A 17758-nucleotide genomic window follows, 5' to 3' on the forward strand; every position below is an offset into this window, starting at 1 on the left:
AAAAAAAAAAAAAAAAAAAGCAGCTCTCTAGTGGGGATGGGCATGGTTTGGTATAGGCAAGTCTTAGCCTCCACTGCATCCTGTGGCCCTCTCCCTGAGGTCCTGCCCTATGTGATTGTCTTCTCTCAGTGGACTCTGTCTCTTTCCTCCCAAACTCTGTGTGGTTCAGTGTCTTATGGCTTCAGGCCTTCGTTTGAGAGATGGGGGTGAGTGAAATATACAGAGCTCCCTACTTCTTAGCCATCTTCCTCTTTTCCTTCAATGTTTGTTTTTTAGAGACAGAGACAAAGTGTGAGTGGGGCAGGGGCAAAGAGAGAGGGAGACACAAAATTCCGAAGCAGACTCCAGGCTCTGAGCTGTCAACACAGAGCCGACACAGTGCTCAAACCCACATACCATGAGATCACTACCTGAGCCTAAGTCAGAAACTTAACTAACTGAGCCTGCCAGGTGCCTCCTTTCTATTTTTAACATAGTTTGAACTAATGTATTAAAATATAAGACTTATAATATCAGTCTTTCAGCATCTCTTCATTTTTTTCAGAATGAAAACTCAACTCCTGTATTGCTTGGTCCTATCATCTTCTATCATACATCATTCATCTTTGCCATTTTTCCTAAAGCTCACTTTGCTCCTAACTCACTAATCTTCTAATGTTCTTCCATATAATGCTTCTAATACCTTTACACTAGTTGTACTTTTTACCTGACATGCTTCTCCCCTAGATATAAGCATAGCTAAATTCACATTTCCTTTAAAACTTCACTCAAATGTGCCTTCTCAATGAGACTTATCCTGACCATTTTATTTAAAATTGCAACCTCCCTGATATGGACTGAATTGTGCCTCTTCCAAAGCATGTTGTTGAAGCCCTAACTCCCACTGAATACAGAGATTCACTGTGGCTATAAGGCCCCTATATGTGTGTATATAGAGCCTGTAAAGATAGGAAATTAGATATATGAGGATGCAGTTTAAAAGAGAGATTTAGAATAAAGATAAAAATTGGAAAGCTTTTTGGCATATAACTTTTATTTAAAGCCATAAGACTGCATGTCATGTCCAAGGATATGAACTGAAAATAAAGAAGTAAAGAGTAGGAAAATTGAGCCCTGAAGTATTTCAATAGTAAGAAGTTGTGGAAAAAAGGAAAAAGACAAAGGATACAGGGAAAAACTAATCATTTAGTTAAAAGGAAAACCAAGACAATGTGATATCCTGGAAGACAAAAGAATAAAATTCATCAAGGAAAGGGAAGTAATCAAGTGTGTCAAATACTATTGACATATGAAGTATGATGAAGATTGAGAATTAATCATTGATCTTAACAGCATGGAAGTCATTGGTTACCTTGAGAGTAGTAATTTTAGTAAAATAATAAAGTCTCACAAAAATGAGTTCAAAATAGGTCATTCACCGCAATAAGTGGGATGTAGTGTTTCAGTATTTGCAAATCAAGCACTGTGATACACCACATTAAGAAGACAAAGAATAAAAATCCTATGATCATCTCAATAGATGCAAGAAAAAGGCATTTGACAAAGTACTACATCCATTCATGATAAAAACTTAACAAGTAGGATTGGAAGGAACATACCTCAACACAATAAACATCATGTATGAAAATCCCATAGCTCAATGGTGAAAACTGAGAGCCTTTCCTTTAAGATCAGAATCAAAGACAAGGATGTCTACTTTCACCACTTATATTTAAAATAGCACTGGAATTCCTAGCCACAGCAATCAGATAAGAAAAATTAATAAAAGGCCACCAAATTGGTAGGAAAGAAGTAAAACTCACTATTTTCAGATGACATGACATTAAAGACTCCACAAAAAACTACGAGAACTGATAGATTAATTCAGTAAAGTCACAGGACACAAAATTAATATACAGAAATATGTGGGATTTCTAAATTATAGTAATGAAGTAGCAGAAAGAAAAATTTTAAAACAACAATTCCATTTATAATTGTACCAAAAATAATGAAATTCCTAGTATAAAGTTATCCAAGGATGTTAAAGACCAGTACTTTGAAAACTATAACACGGATAAAAGAAATTAAAAATGACCCAAACAAATTAAAAGATATCCATGTTTATAAATTGGAACAGCCAAAATTGTTAACATGTCCTTTCTATCCAAAGCAATCTACAGACTTCAGGTAATCCTTATCAAAAAACTGCCAATAGTATTTTTCACAGACTACTGAAATTTGTTTGGAACAAGAAAAGGTGCTGAATAAACAAAGCAATATTGAGAAAAAAGAAAAAAAAAACCTGGAGATATCACATTCTCAGATTTCAAGATATCCTACAAAGCTGTAATAATCAAAACAGTGTGATACTGGCACAGAAATAGACATAAAGATCAATAGAACAGAAAAAGGACCCCCGAAATAAACCGATGCATATATAATCAATTAATCTGCAACAAAGGACACAAGAATGTACAATGGGGAAAAGATAGTCTCTTCAATAAATGGTGTTGGGAAAACTGGACAGCTACATGCAACAGAATAAAACTGGGCCACATTCTTACATCATACACAAGACTAAATTCAAAATAGTTTAAAGACCTAAGAGTAGACCCAAAACCATAAAATTCTTAAAAGAAAGAATCGGCAATAATTCCTTTGATATCAGCCACAGCAACATTTTTCTAGATAGTTCTCCTATGTGGCAAGGGAAATAATAGCAAAAGTAAACTATTAGGATTACACCAAAGTAATAACCTTTTACATGGTGAATTAAACATTAACAAAACAAAAAGACAACCTACTGAATGGGAGAAGATATTTGCAAATAATATATCTGATAATGGGTAAATATCCACGATATATAAAGGCAACATAAAAAAAAACCCTCAAATAATCTGATTTACAAATGAGCAAAGGTCCCGAATAAACTTTTTTCCAAAGAAGACATACAGATGACTAAAAGACACATAAAAAGATGTTCAATATCACTAATCATTAGGGAAATACACATTAAAACCACAGTGAGATATACACCTGTCAAAATGGCTAGTATCAAGAGGATAAAAAGTAATAAATGTTGGCAGCAATGTAGAGAAAAATGAAGCGTCAGGCACTGTTGGCAGGAATGTAAATTGGTGCAGCCACTTTGGAAAATGATAAGAAGTTTCATTAAAAAATTAAAAATAAAATACCATAAATGAGTAATTCCACTACTGGGTACTTTCCCAAAGAAAAAGGAAACACTAATTTTAAAAGATATACTCACCCTTATATTTATTGCAGCATTTTTTACAATTGTCAAGATAGGAAGAGACCCAAGTGTCCATTGATAGATAGAACAGATAAAGAAGATATGCTATATGTATAAAATGGAATATTAAAAAGCCATAAAAAAGAATGAGATCTTATTATTTGCAACAATATAGATGGACCTACAGAATATAATGCTAAGTGAAGCAAGTCAGTCAGAGAAAGACAAATATTATAGGATTTCACTTATATGTGGAATTTAAGAAACAAAGCAAACAGAAAGAAAGTACAAACAAACAAACATACAAACAAAAACCAGACTCTTAAATACTGAGAACAAACTGGCGGTTGTCAGAGAATAAATAGACGGGGAAAGGGTAAAAAGATAAAGGGAATCAACAGTACATTTCTCTAAATGAGCACTGAGTAATGCATAGAAATTTTGAATCATTATACAGTACACATTATCCCAATATGTCACTGTATTCATTTTTAAAAAAAGGAAAAAGAAGAAAAGAATGAAAGAGAATATAGACAACTCTTTTAAGAAGCTTTGTTGCAAAAAGAAGTGAAGATCCCATATTTTGATGTCAGCAATGTTATAATTTACTTATGGGCTAAAGTTATACAAGGGAGAAAGAAAGGAATTCAGGATGACACCAAGGTCATGGCTACAACACCCATAAGAATACAATTATCATTCACTGAATAAGGAATACTTCAGAAATAGGTGGAATTTAAGGTTGAGAACCCTATCCAAATAGAAATGTCTAATAGGTCATTGGACAAATGAGTTTGGAGTCCAGGAAAGAAATTCATGTCTGAAAATATTGGCATCATAGCACACAGAAGGTATTTAAAACCATGAGACTAGATAAGATCACTAAAGAGTCAGTAGAACTCAGTGCATCTGAAAGGTGGAAAGAAACCGGCAATGGTGACTAATAAGGGATAGTCAGGTGAGAGAAAACAGTTTTCAAAAAGTATTTCAAAGAAAAGAGAATGTGTCAAAGAATAATGTTAGGTCAAGAAAGATGAGGAACAGAGATCTGACAATAGGGTTTTAGTAATAAAGACCATCGGTAACCTTGACAGGAGCAGTTATGGGAGAATGCTGGAGGTAAGAGCTTAAAGGTAGGATCTCTTCTTCCCATCTTTATGTTTGGAGTGAGTTCAAGGAAAAATAAAAGGAAAATTATTAAAGACTGAGAATAATAGCACAAACAACTCTCAAGAAGTAGAAACTGGATGAAGGCTAGAAGGAGAGGAAATTTTGAGTTTTGTTTTGTTTTGGTAGAGTTTGTGTGGGGAAAATACTTGCATGCTTATATGCTAATGAAAAAAATCCATTAGAGACAGGGAGAGAATGTACACAACCAAGATAGATTGGTTACTCTTCTTTAGAGTATCTTAAGAGGGCCACCCTTTGAGAGGCATAAAGATTCCTTATTGGGGATTCAGGATTCTATTAAAGTAAAAGTTGGAAGGATGTTCAGGAAAGAAAATGATACACAGGGGATTTTGTTAATAAGGATTATAAATTCCAAGGGTCACAGTAAAAAGATTTCACAGAGTAGGGAAAGATAGGAAGAAGAAAAGATACGTACAGAATTCTATGGGGATTAGAATTAAAAGGATGAGGGACAACCTACATGTCTAGAGTTGCTTGAGGTGACTGACATAAACAGAAGTAAGTGAAACAGTGAGGGAAGTCTTTGATGGATCAAAGCAAGTATTGATGATATAGTGTAGGTTAGGAGCTAGGGAGGGCTAAGTGTCTAGGGAAATCTTCTTTGCATATTTATATTTGACAGGCAGCATTTCACCAAGCTATGGACTGAGCAGTGGACTTTTTCCTCCTATCTCTTAGAATCCAAGGATATTGTTCAGCTGCCAGTGCAGTAAAAAGGGACAGACTTTTCTCCAGGTCTTCATTTTACTGCTTTAAAAAAATTCTGCTTTTCAGTGCTATGAGATTTGTCAGGCAGCCCACACTTCCAATGCTCTGATCATTCATCTTTCACAGAACTGATTATTTGTTAACATTCTCTTAACACATTTCAAAATAGATTTTCATGTAAAATCCAAATTCCATCTTGTCATAGTAAAATTGCATTAAGTCATCAAATCAAGAGCCACCCCTATCCTAACATGCTTACATAGAAGTCCAGGGTTGACATAAATCCAGAGGATCTTTGCACATCATAAGGGAAATTCCCCTCTTTCCCTATCTCCACCCCTGTGACAAATGTTCTTCCGTAAGTATTTCCTAGACAGCGGAGATGAATGAACAAGAAAAGCAATCCCAAATACAGCATGTATATTATGTAAAAAGTATTTTACTCTATGATAATTGTATTGACAGTTTTGTGTTTAATAAAATCAAAATGATGAAAGTCATTCCAAAAAGAGTGCAAAGCTTCTGCTTAGATCCCACAAACCTGAATTTTTAAACTAGAGAGGTTTGCAGCTTTGAACTGCTAAGTGGCTAAGTATGTTTGCAGAACAGCGAGAGGCAAACCGCTCAAGAAATTTCCCTAGAAATTTAGGAACTACTTGCTTACATTATAGCACTAGTTAGCCTCTTATTTGAGGCTGAGAGGTTAAAAAATGACTTTTACTGTAGATAATGGCAAGTTATGTTATAGTAATTTATGTATAAAGATGAGATGAAAGAATTCTAATTAACTACAACAATCTTTGAGTGGACAAGTGCTAACTTTCTGAAGACTAATTTTTATTTTACTAATGAGACAAGAAGTGACACCATGACCATGTATAATAAGGTATTATGCATCAGTCTGCTGATTCTGTTATACCTGTGATATCCTTGATTGCCATTTGTAACTATTTCTGAGTCCTCCTAATGCCATGAAATCTCTTTCCTCTCCATAGTCCCAGAAATCATAACAGGTGACATGGAGTCAGCCATGGCAGTGGACCTTAACCCTTGGGTGGAATATGAATTTAGAGTGGTGGCTACCAACCCAATTGGGACTGGAGATCCAAGCACCTCATCTCGAATGATCCGTACAAATGAAGCAGGTAAGAATTTTGGAGAATCAGAATTCAATTTAGCATGCTGCTAGATGCTAATTTCAAGTTACCATGAAATTGCAGCAGTTAGTTTCTTTATATAATCATATACTCATTCAATATAGCAAATCCATAAAATTCAGAATAGATAGGCCCACCATTTTTTTTCCAGTGGTAACAGTAAAGTTTAATTTCAGTGTACTTCCTTAGAACTCTATATTGCCCTTCATCACCTGACCTGGCATAAATTATACTCTGCATAGGCAAACATCACCTTAACTTGACCTACTGCCCCCTTGATATCTATGTGTAGAATAAATATCCATCTGCTTCCTGCCTTGAAAACACAGCACTCTTCTGGTCTTTTGGAATGAAGTATCTCTAAAATGATTCTAATAGTCATGTAGAGGAATTAACAGCTGTATTTAAACACAAATTTTAGAGGCACCTGGGTGGCTCAGTTGGTTAAGCATCCAACTCTCCATCTGAGCTCAAGTTATGATCTCAAGGTTCATAGGGTTCGAACCCCACATAGAGCTCTGTCCTGACAGCACAGAGCCCGCTTGGGATTCTCTCTTCTTCTTTCTCCTCCCCTCTCCCACTTGCACAGGCACACTTTCTCAGAAATAAATTAAAAAAAAATTAAAATATTAAAAAATATAAAAAATCAAATTTTAAATATCTAGCCCAGTGTCTGGAAAAAAAACATTAAAAAAATTTCATAAAGTTTTTATTACTTTAAACAAAGTTTTATTGAGATTTACCTCTTATATCCTTATAAAATTACATATTAAAAAGTGTCTAAGGGCACCTGGGTGGCTCAGTCAGTTAAGTGTCCAATTTCAGCTCAGGTCATGATCTCATGGTTCATGAGTTTAAGTCCCACATTGGGCTCTGTGTTGACAGCTCAGAGCCTGAAGCCTGCTTCAGATTCTGAGTCTCCCTCTTTCTCTGCCCCTCCCTCACTTGCACTCTGTCTCTCTCTCTCAAAAATAAATAAACATTAAAAACTTTTTTAAAGTGTCTAGTAGGGCATTAGCCTAGGCAAATACAGGTGTCAATAATGCTGATGAAAGCAATCTGAAAACAGAGAATAAGGGGTAGATTGCCAATACAAGGAGAGGAAAAACAAATTTTAATATTTTTACATTCAGTGATAATATATGAATCTCAATAATCATTAGAATGTCAGTGCACTGAGGATGAGGATTTTTGTCTAAAATTTTAGTGTTATATCTTTAGCACCCAAGACAGTATTTTGACACTGGTACTCTGTATGTTTTTGTTGAAATGTTAAAAGAAATATTTCTTTTCTTTCCTTCACATGCCCCCCACCCAATCAGTACCTAGGTGAGAGATACATATACACAGAACACTAAGAATTAATAGTCCATTTTGTATTATAGTTATATAATTGAACCAAAAATGTGATTTATAAATTCTTACAAATTGAACAAAGCTTATGATAATAAAAAACTGATTTTTTAATTATTATTGATTTCTTCCTATAAAACACACTAGGTCTGATACTTTGAAAAAAAAAAACCAAATGGTTAATTTATTGTACTGAATAGGAATAGCTATACAAAAGATGTTCAAATTATTTCCATACAAAAATTAAGCAATCAAGAAAATAAAAGATAAAGTAGACTAAATTTGTTGGAAAAGATTCGTTCATAGAAAATCCAACTTTTCTGCTTTTGTGATTTGCCTAGTACAACTTGTTTTTTTCTGCTACTTTTTCAATAATGTGAATTTTAAATTGAACATTAATTGCCTGGTTAGATTTTCATGCATTCATAAATCAGCCATGCTTTCATTGTGTACAGGTGTTCACTAATTAAGAGTATAACAGGTTAGTCATTCCTCATTTTATGCACTCACTAAGCTGATATTGAAATGACTGCCAATATTAGTACTTACGCTCCCATATTTTCTAAAAAGAACTGCCTTATTTTGCATATTGTTAATTGTGTTTAAACAAAGGCAAAGATTGCTGCCTAATTCAGAGGCTCTCTATAAATATTCATTTTGAAGATAAATAATCCGTTTGAGATGAATAATCTTTTTAGACTTTTTATAGTATAAATCTCCTTGTACAATTAAAAAACACTTTAGCAAAAACACTTTTATTTTTCAAGCTAAATTGCATTCAGATGATACATTCTGAAAGACTTGTCCCTCATCTCTTCCTACAGCTACCTCTCTCCTATAGCTCCAGGCTTTCCATTTTAGCATTAGTTCTATATACATGGCATATTTTAGTCCATTAAAATCTCATGGAAGAGAAAAGAAAGACCATGAAAAATGCATGAAATGCACCCATTTGAAGTTAGTTGAGGAAGGCTTGTACTGTCTACTTTATGCTTCCTGTGCTTTGGTACTACACAGGGCTAGAGCTACTAATGGTGCTGAACCAAATGTTGAGTTTTGTTCCTGTTTTATTAGGCAGCACAGATTAAAAGGGGCCCAAATATCCTGAGATGCCCTCTCAAGTGACATACTCTGCCTCTTTTAAGTATATGTTCTGTATTTTAAAAGATGATCCTGTTCTAATGGACCAAGTAATCTCTGAAAATCAACAGTGTTACTTGTAAGATAGAAAGTCTCACATTCAAGATATTGAGTTGAAAGTTTTATGTTCCTTTAAAAGTATCCTATTTAATTGAATATTCTAAATCCCAAGGCAGGTTTAGTAAAGCAGTTTTACCTTGGGATTGTTTCTTTCCCACACACCAAAAATGTTAATTTCTCTTTGCAGTTTCCTCTAGGATATATTTTAAATTTTGCAGTCATCAAAATACTCCTAACAGTAAATAAATATAAGATAAATTGGATCAATCTGACTTATTATTAGAATATCAAAATAGTAATATACATGTTTTTACTTTAATGTACATTTGTATTTATTTATTTATAGTATAATTTTCTTACAAGATTTTGTTAGATGATACATATAGATAGATGATAGATACATGTTAGATAGATAGACAGATGATAGATAGATAGATAATTGATAGATAGGTAGATAGTAGAATGATATCTAGACAGATAGATATAACCCTGTTTTATTTTAGAAATGTGTTACTATCATCAAACCAGAATATGATTTGGGGTTGGGTAAAGGAAATCCTTTCTCTATCATTTGAAAAGAGGACACAAGAGAAAAAAAATCACATTTTAAGAAGTGAATGTAAAATATACACTACAATAGAAATGGAAAAAATATGTAAAAGTGATTACAACTACAGCAATTTTCCTATTTAGTTGAACATTAAACTTCCATAAGTTATTCCTTTATAACATTAATTGTTGAATATAAATGAAAAGAACATAAGATAGAGTTAACTATGTAATCTAATATTTAGAAAGGTTTGGTCTTCTCTGTAGTATAAAATGTCTATTATTATCAAAGATCCTTGTATAATTCTCAATATCTGCAGTTCTTTATTTTAAATAATGAAGTAACAGAGGAGCACCTGGGTGGCCCAGTCCATTAGGCATCTAACTTCAGCTCAGGTTCCTGAACTTAAGCCCCACTCTGACAGCTCAGAGCCTGGAGTCTACTTCAGATTCTCTGTCTCTCTATCTCTGTGTCCCTCCCCACTTGCTCTCTCTCTTTCTCTCTCTCTCTCAAAAATAAACTTTTAAAACAAATTTATGATGAAATAACAAAGATTGAGAAAGAAAGAGAGAAAAGAAGATTCTATCTTCAACCTGTAATTAAGAATTTGAGTTTTAGAATTAGGCAGATCTGGATTAATGCTCTCTGCTATTTATTAGCAGTGAAATAGGTAAGACATAAAAATTGCTCAAGACTCAATTTTCCCACTTATAAAATGGAGACAGAATCACTACCTACTCCATTGGCTATTTCTATTAAATAATAAAATGCACGCAAAGAGCTTAACAGAGTGTCTGGCATATGGTAAATGTTTAATATTACCCACTTATCATTGTCATCGTCATCATCATCATCATCGTCATGAAAGTAAATGAGTTATTACTTTATTCCATGGAAATTTTAACAATAGTATTTATGCATAAGTCACTTTTTTCATCTTTAGGAAATATTTTCAGGTTAAATGTGTATCTATGGATATAATAGGAATCATCCAGTTTCTTGGGTTGTATCTGGTTCCTCCAAGATGACCTGCTATTGAGAAGTCTCTGCCCCAGACTGTGTACCATTAAGTCTGGTCACTCAGTCCACCTGATGGCTTGGGAGTCAAGGGAGCCTTTCAGAATGTGGTGCACAGTACACACAATGCCTCTCCTCTAAATTTCCATCTCCATCCCTGTCTAGCTTTCCATGCTGCATTTGTTATCTAGCCAGGTATCATTCTGGTTTGTGGATTGTGAAATTGTACCAGTATATGGCCATTTTCTTTGTTTCTTATAATAGACAAGACAAAAGGAGCAGAAAAAATGAAGCGTCAAATGAAATAATTTGCTTAAAAAATTTGTTTCAGATTCATATCATTTTCCAGTTGCTTAGCACATTTTATTCTGACCTGCCATTCTTACTAGTGTCTGAAATGGAAAAGGACACACATATATTTCTGGCCACACAAAGCAAAATATTTTTCTACATTTAATAGGTAAATGCTCAGCCAGATAAATCTGAGAGTCAAGTAGACAATCAGATGAAAATCTTTCCTAGTCTTAGCATTGTCTGCATTATAGTGTAGTTAGGTAATTGGTTTACTAACAGACTGAACTCTGCAGAATTTAAACATAAAATAATTTTATTCTCTCAATTATCCCTCATCTGATCTCCGACTTCAGCCTCAATTATATACATCCAAGGCACTTTTAGATGTGAAGGAAGTATCACTTTCAGGTATTAAAAATTTCCATTTTAATTTAAATAGGAACTTTAATCTCACACCCAGTCCCATGCTTTCTCTTCTTCTTTCCCAACATAGTCTTGAACCAAGACCAATCTTTTGTCTTTTCTTTCTTTTCACTTCTTCCCTCGCCTTCCAGCTGCTGATCCAGGCACTTTACAGGCCAGATAAGAAGAAGAAGGAAAACTACTTAGGTAGTTTTCACATAGGTGTTAAATGCAGTAAGTAATGGCATTTGTCCACATACTGCTTCTTTCTCTTACAGGATGTATTGGATTCTTTGGAGACTATCCTATCCTCTAACAGTCAGTTTACATGAGTGTGATCCCAACCAGCCTATTTTAAACTTGACTTTCATAGTGTCCACTTTGCAAAATTCTAAAACTCAACAACATTCAGCCAGGATGTGAGATGTAAGCATCTGTACTCTGCAGCAGTGCTTTCCTCCTCATCTCACTTAGCTTGAGAGGGAAACGACACTCCCATTTCTCTTCTATTGACAGCTAAGGGTGGAAGGAGATGCCATGGCACATTTTTCTATTAAGCTGACAATATTTTTTTTCCAAAACCTTCCTTGTGCTAAAATCCTATATATATGAGCTAGAGGAGGGTAGGAAAAGGATCATAAAATTTGGTTTCTCTGATTCTTAGCAATTCTGTGATTTTTGTCTGGCCAACCTCACTTTAGCAATTGAAGTTACATTCGACTCATCCTAAGTCCAGAAGACTCATTTAACTTCCTATTACAATTTCTTTCACTGTACATTACCTTCCTACTCCTGAAAGGATCTTGCTTTGTTCCTATTTCTACCTTCAGAGTTCTTGTTCATGACAATTACTTAGGAAATTTCACTGGGTTCACAAATTATGGAAGGGACACAATAAAATTATTTTTGTATTAGTTTTCTCTGGGGTTATGTGTATTGGCCTTGTAAATGAAATTTAATGGGGCTTTGAAGACCAGACCAAAAGGGACTTGTGCAGAATTACTTATAGGGGACAATTAGAAAACCTACTGTTGTCAGACACTGGTATGCAAATAAAAGACAAAAGATTGTAGGGTTTGTAAAGGTCTCTCTAGTATATGTTTTAATATTTTTAATGTTTTATTTATTTCTGAGAGAGACAGCATGAGCAAGGGAGGGTCAGAGAGAGAGGGAGACACAGAATATGAAACAGGCTCTAACCTTTGAGCTGGGTGTCAGCAAAGAGCCTGACACGGGGCCCAAACCCATGAACTACGAGATCATGACCTGAGCTGAAGTTGGATGCTCAACCAACTGAGCCAGCCAAATGCCCCTTTAGAATATGTTTAAAGAAAATATTATATTAAAAAATTAAGCTTCAGTTGAAATAATTAAGAAAATCTAAAATAAAATGCTATTAAATGAAGCAGGCAATATTTTTAAATACTGGCCCAGGCAAGTTTTTCTACAAACTATATTCAAGAAATAGATCTCCATTTCAGAGGCACTTTGCAAGCAGAGATAGTAATTTTAGCAAAAGCATTTATAAAATAAATCTAGCTAATTTTTAGGCATGTGCTTTTTAAAAATATTCATTTATTTTGAGAGAGAGAGACAGAGATGTGAGGGACAGAGAGAGAGGAGAAAAAATCCCAAGCAGGCTCTGTGCCATCAGCACAGAACCTGATGCAGGGCTCAGTCTCACAGACTATGACATGAGATCATGACCTGAACTGAAATCAAGTGTCAGACATTTAACCTACTGAGTTGTCCAGGTGCCCTGGGGCATGTGTTTTTCTGATTAATAGCAAAATGATGGAAGAGCTGGAGAAGACTTGAGCATGAAAGACAAAAGGGTGATGAAAGGTTATCAACACAGGAGTAAATGTGAGACACTCAAGTATGGTTTTTCATATCTTCCTAGTCCCCATAATATTATATACCAGCCATAAATCATTCAAATCATTCAAGCTCTATGCTAAGGTCTTGTCCTTTATTATATCATTTCATTGTCATATCAACCTTCTAAAGCAAGGAGTGTTTATCCCCATTTTACAGATGAGAAAACAGAAATAGAAAGTTTTAAAAACTTGCACAAGGTCACCACTTAAGAAGTAAAGCTGTAATTCTAACCCTCCATCAAGGATAGTGATTTCAAGTTATCTTCCCTTCCTGTTCCCTTCTTCCTCTTGCATTTTCAATATCCTCCTTTTACCACATGCATCAACAAATCTCTTTCAAAGATTCTTTTACCCATCCTCTGTTTCTACTTCATTGGGGAGTCATATAAATAAAGCTAAGAGAATATGAGTTGAGGTAAACATTATGTATTGTATATATTAACCTACTGTGCTTTTGACTGTTGCCATTTATGAGAAGGTTCATAAATCAGAGAAATCTTACATTTCTTAAAACAACCTCTTTTATAAATCAAAAATGGTATCTTGCCTACATTTCTAACTTAAAACAAATTTGAAAGCATAATTCCCATGGTACTACCAAAACAATATTTTCCAGATTTCCAAATGAATAATCTCTTTTGAGATTATATATGTACAGACTCAATGCTGAAATTTTACTATTTATCATGGAATCCTTCACCATTTTCTCCTTTTGAAATCTTAGATAATAGCATTACATGATATTTATAAATTATAGATCCAGGCACTGTAATATATAATTATGAAAATAACCTTTATAAGTAGGTATTATACTATTTTTGTGAGGCAGCTAAAGTACAAAAAGGTTAAGAAATATTTTCAGGGACGCCTGGGTGGCTCAGTCAGTTAAGCATCCGACTCCTGCTCAGGTATGATCTCACATTTCTGGGTTCAAGCCCCGCATGGGGCTCCATGCTGACAGCCAGCTCAGAGCCTGGAGCCTGTTTCAGATTCTGTATCTCCCTCTCTCTCTGACCCTTCCCTGCTCACGCTGCCTCTCTCTCTCTCAGAAATAAATAAAACACTAAAAAAAAAAAAAGAAATATTTTCAGCTAACCAACTAGAATGGTAAATCAGAGATCCAAGCACAGATGTTTCTCATTCCCACGATAAACATATTTCAATTTGTGCACATCACCTTATCTATCCTAATGATAAAAGCATTATTTAAACTCTTTAGGAAACACCAATAGTACTTTTTGTTTTAGATACTTTTTCAACTTAACTCTTTTTATAAAGTAAACTTGAATGATAATCAGTTAACTGAAATATTTGTGTGCTGTGTACTTCAATTCAGGTAGGGATTTTTTTTTTTTAATTTCCCTCTTGACTCCCACCATTACATTATAGACAACTTCCCTTCCTTCTTTCTATTCTTCTGTACCTTTCTTTTCAAATCAGCCGCTGAATTACCATTAAGCTCTTAAATTACACACCCTCTCACAAATCTCTAATAGAGCTGTATTATTCAGTAAGCTATGTAAACATCTACTGTAATAGATATTAGGAAGTTTTCTTTAAAAAAAAGGAGACTGGTAAATGATTTTATCCTATCTTCTTTTGTTTAGTTTAATGTGAATTAAAGCATGATATTAGCATAATTGACTTTGTTCAAACTATTACACTTAGAAGTCATTCATGCTTAAATTAAGGTACTATATTTTGGTCACTCTGAGTGTTTATAACAATATTTCCAATGTATAAGTTGAAAAGAGACAAAGTCTACATTTCAACATACCAAATAAGGCATTAAATCGCAAGGCATTTGCAGCTTGTGAGAAAAGTATTAATTACAGAATCCATTTATGGAGCAGCATTGCTCAGATAGGAACTCAGAAGAACTAGAGTTTAACCCATTAACCATACCTGTAAACTTGCTCATCACATTTATCAGTAGTAGCAAAACAGGAGATAAAAGCATCTAGCTGCTTAATACTAAACTGGGCTTTTATTAATTATATTGAAAATATATTTGATTTTTCAACAAATACTTATTTCTCTCACCTCAAAGTGTTTATTAAATGTTTGATTCTATTAATTTTATACTTCTTTTAATTTTTTAAAGTTTATTTATTTTTGAGAGACAGAGGGAGAGACAGAGCATGAGAAGGAGAAAGGCAGGGAGACAGGGAAACACAGAATCTGAAGTAGGCTCCATGCTCTGAGCTGTCAGCACGGAGCCTGATGTGGGGCTTGAACCCATGGATCACGAGATCATGACCTGAACCAAAGTTGGACGCTTAACTGACTGAACCACCCAGACGCCCCTAATTTTATACTAACAAGAATTATGGAATTTGATACCACAAAGGCTTGGAAGGTTAAGTCAAATCTCTATATTACCATGATTATTTTTTTTTATAAATAAAAGGATATAATTAAAATCAGTGGACTCCAAAGAGTTGAGTGAAGGGATAACTGTGTCTTACCAACTTGAAAAGGAAATGAATGAGCATAGGTTCCACTGATCATCTGTATGCAATTAGGAATTTAAGCCAATTAGAATTAGAGTATCCAATGAAAACACTGTGATCTTGACAACAAAAACAATGCATTATGCCTAGCTATTAAAGCCTTAATATTTCTTTCTTGTGTATTTGCTTTTCAGATTTATTGAGATATAATTAGCATATAACACTCTATTAGTTTAAAGTTACAAGATAATGAGTAAGTTTATTTAACATCCATCAACTCACATAGTTACAATTTTTTTCTTTGTGGTAATAATTAAGATCTTTCAGCAACTTTCAAATATAAAATATTGTTAATTAGAGTCACCATGCCATACGTTACATGCCCAGAACTTTTTATTTTATAACTGGAAATTTGTACCTCTTGACCACTTTCACCCATTTTCCCCACCCACCATTCTCCACTTTTGGCAACCATCAAAATCTATTCTGTTTCTAACAGTTCCATTTTTTTTTTAGATTCCACACATAAGTGAGATCATATAGTATTTGTTTTTTCTCTGTCTGGCTTATTTCACTTAGCATAATGACTTTATTGTTGGCTAAATAATATTCCAGCATGTATATTTTCTTTATCCATTCATCTATAAATGGACACTTAGGTTGTTCCTATGTCTTTGAAGACTTAACTTTTCTGTTAGTAGTTCCTACTATGTCTAGTGATCTTTTTTTAATTTAAGAACAATGGATGTTTATAGACATATACTATTAAAAAATTTAATGTTTATTTTTGAGAGACAGAGCATGAGCAGGGGAGGGGCAGAAAGAGAGGGAGACACAGAATCCAAAGCAGGCTCCAGGCTCTGAGCTGTCAGCACAGAGTCCAATATGGGGCTTGAACTCACAAACCACAAGATCATGATGAGAACCAAGGTCAGACACTCAACTGACTGAGCCACCCAGGCACATACTATTAAAACAGTGAATTATAATACCTTCTTTGTGTCATTTATTATATATTAAAATTGGAGGTAGGATGAGAAAAGTAGGATCTTATTCTTCATATTAAATTGATATGGGCTATCTTCTCTTGAAAAGAATTCAGCAGTAATAGGAAAATTTCAAAGATTTATTTCAAATAATAAAGGAAATTTTCCAGTATGGGTCATTTATGGATAATTTGATGATGAAATTACTCACAGAAAAACAAATCACGTCATAGAAAGTGTTATATTGCCTTCTCATTTCCTCAAAGTAGAAATTTCACCAAATTTTTATTAGTTTCTTTTTTTTTACTTAAAAAGTTAAAATTTTTTAAAAATCTAAATGTTTTCTGAAAAATAAAAGCATTAATGGACCGTGGAACAACATTACCAAAGCTTCAGAAGAAAGGATTGATTACAAATAGTCCCTTGTATTTTATTACTCATATATTTTAAATGATTCTCAAGAGATGTTCATTAGAGAGCCTACAGCTTACTCTCCAGCTATAAGCTAAGGACTACAAACATCCTCTTTTGGGTTGATGTTTGATAGCTGAATGAAATGGAAAAGAATATTCAGTGCCTATTCTATAACAAAATCCATGATTATAGTGAAAGTATCCTCAAGGAAGAGGATCCAAATTCCTAAGTTTAGGACATAACCTTCATGATTCCAATGTAATAGACAAAGTAAGTGGCTCTGGTAGATAGTACTCATAATATTATTTAGGTTTTCATTGTCAAAGATGAATATGAAGTAGATGAGTGTGTACTCATTTTTTTTTTTTTACAAACAAATGGCACTATGAGAAGCCGTAGTGCATTATATCAACAAAATAACTTGCTTACCTATTTGTTTGACCTTGCACTGATGATCACAACATTCAGAACTCTGAGATTAGCCACTGAAGGGATATCTGGAAACTTAGATCCCTGTTTTTTTTTTTTTTTTAATGCATACAGTTAACCTAGCTTCACTCCTGTGTGCCTTACCCTATACCATGGACCAGAAGATAAATTAAGAACTAGAACTATATAACAGTGGCTTGGGGGCATGATGTCAAAACAGATATATCATAGGTTGCTATATTTAGCAATAACTATGGCTACTAATAAAAATTCAAGTTAATAAATGATTTGCTTTCTCTTTATATAAATTAATATGTATCACAGTTATTGCTCTAACACCATAATTTTTTCTAATTCAATTTTTTTTGTGATTTCTTGAATGAGAGACAAAGTGGTATACAATTTCATTTAATTCTGAGGGAATTCATGAGAGTGAACTCCACATATGAATAATTTTAATATATACATTACTGTGAAAGAAAGATTGGTAAC

The 17758-nt window shown here is 33.9% G+C and overlaps 1 protein-coding gene across 1 annotated transcript in view; it reads left to right on the forward strand.

Annotated features, from left to right (window-relative positions):
* CNTN5 (contactin 5) overlaps positions 1-17758 on the forward strand; it is a 433859-nt gene that overhangs the window by 359794 nt on the left and 56307 nt on the right. The window contains exon 13 of the mRNA XM_039221110.1: positions 6127-6276. Coding sequence (XP_039077041.1) covers positions 6127-6276 — 150 coding nt within the window. The remainder of the gene's footprint in view (positions 1-6126; positions 6277-17758) is intronic.

Source organism: Hyaena hyaena, unplaced genomic scaffold, assembly GCF_003009895.1.
Source record: "Hyaena hyaena isolate Hyena2069 unplaced genomic scaffold, ASM300989v1 scaffold_945, whole genome shotgun sequence".
NCBI classification, from domain to species: domain Eukaryota; kingdom Metazoa; phylum Chordata; class Mammalia; order Carnivora; family Hyaenidae; genus Hyaena; species Hyaena hyaena.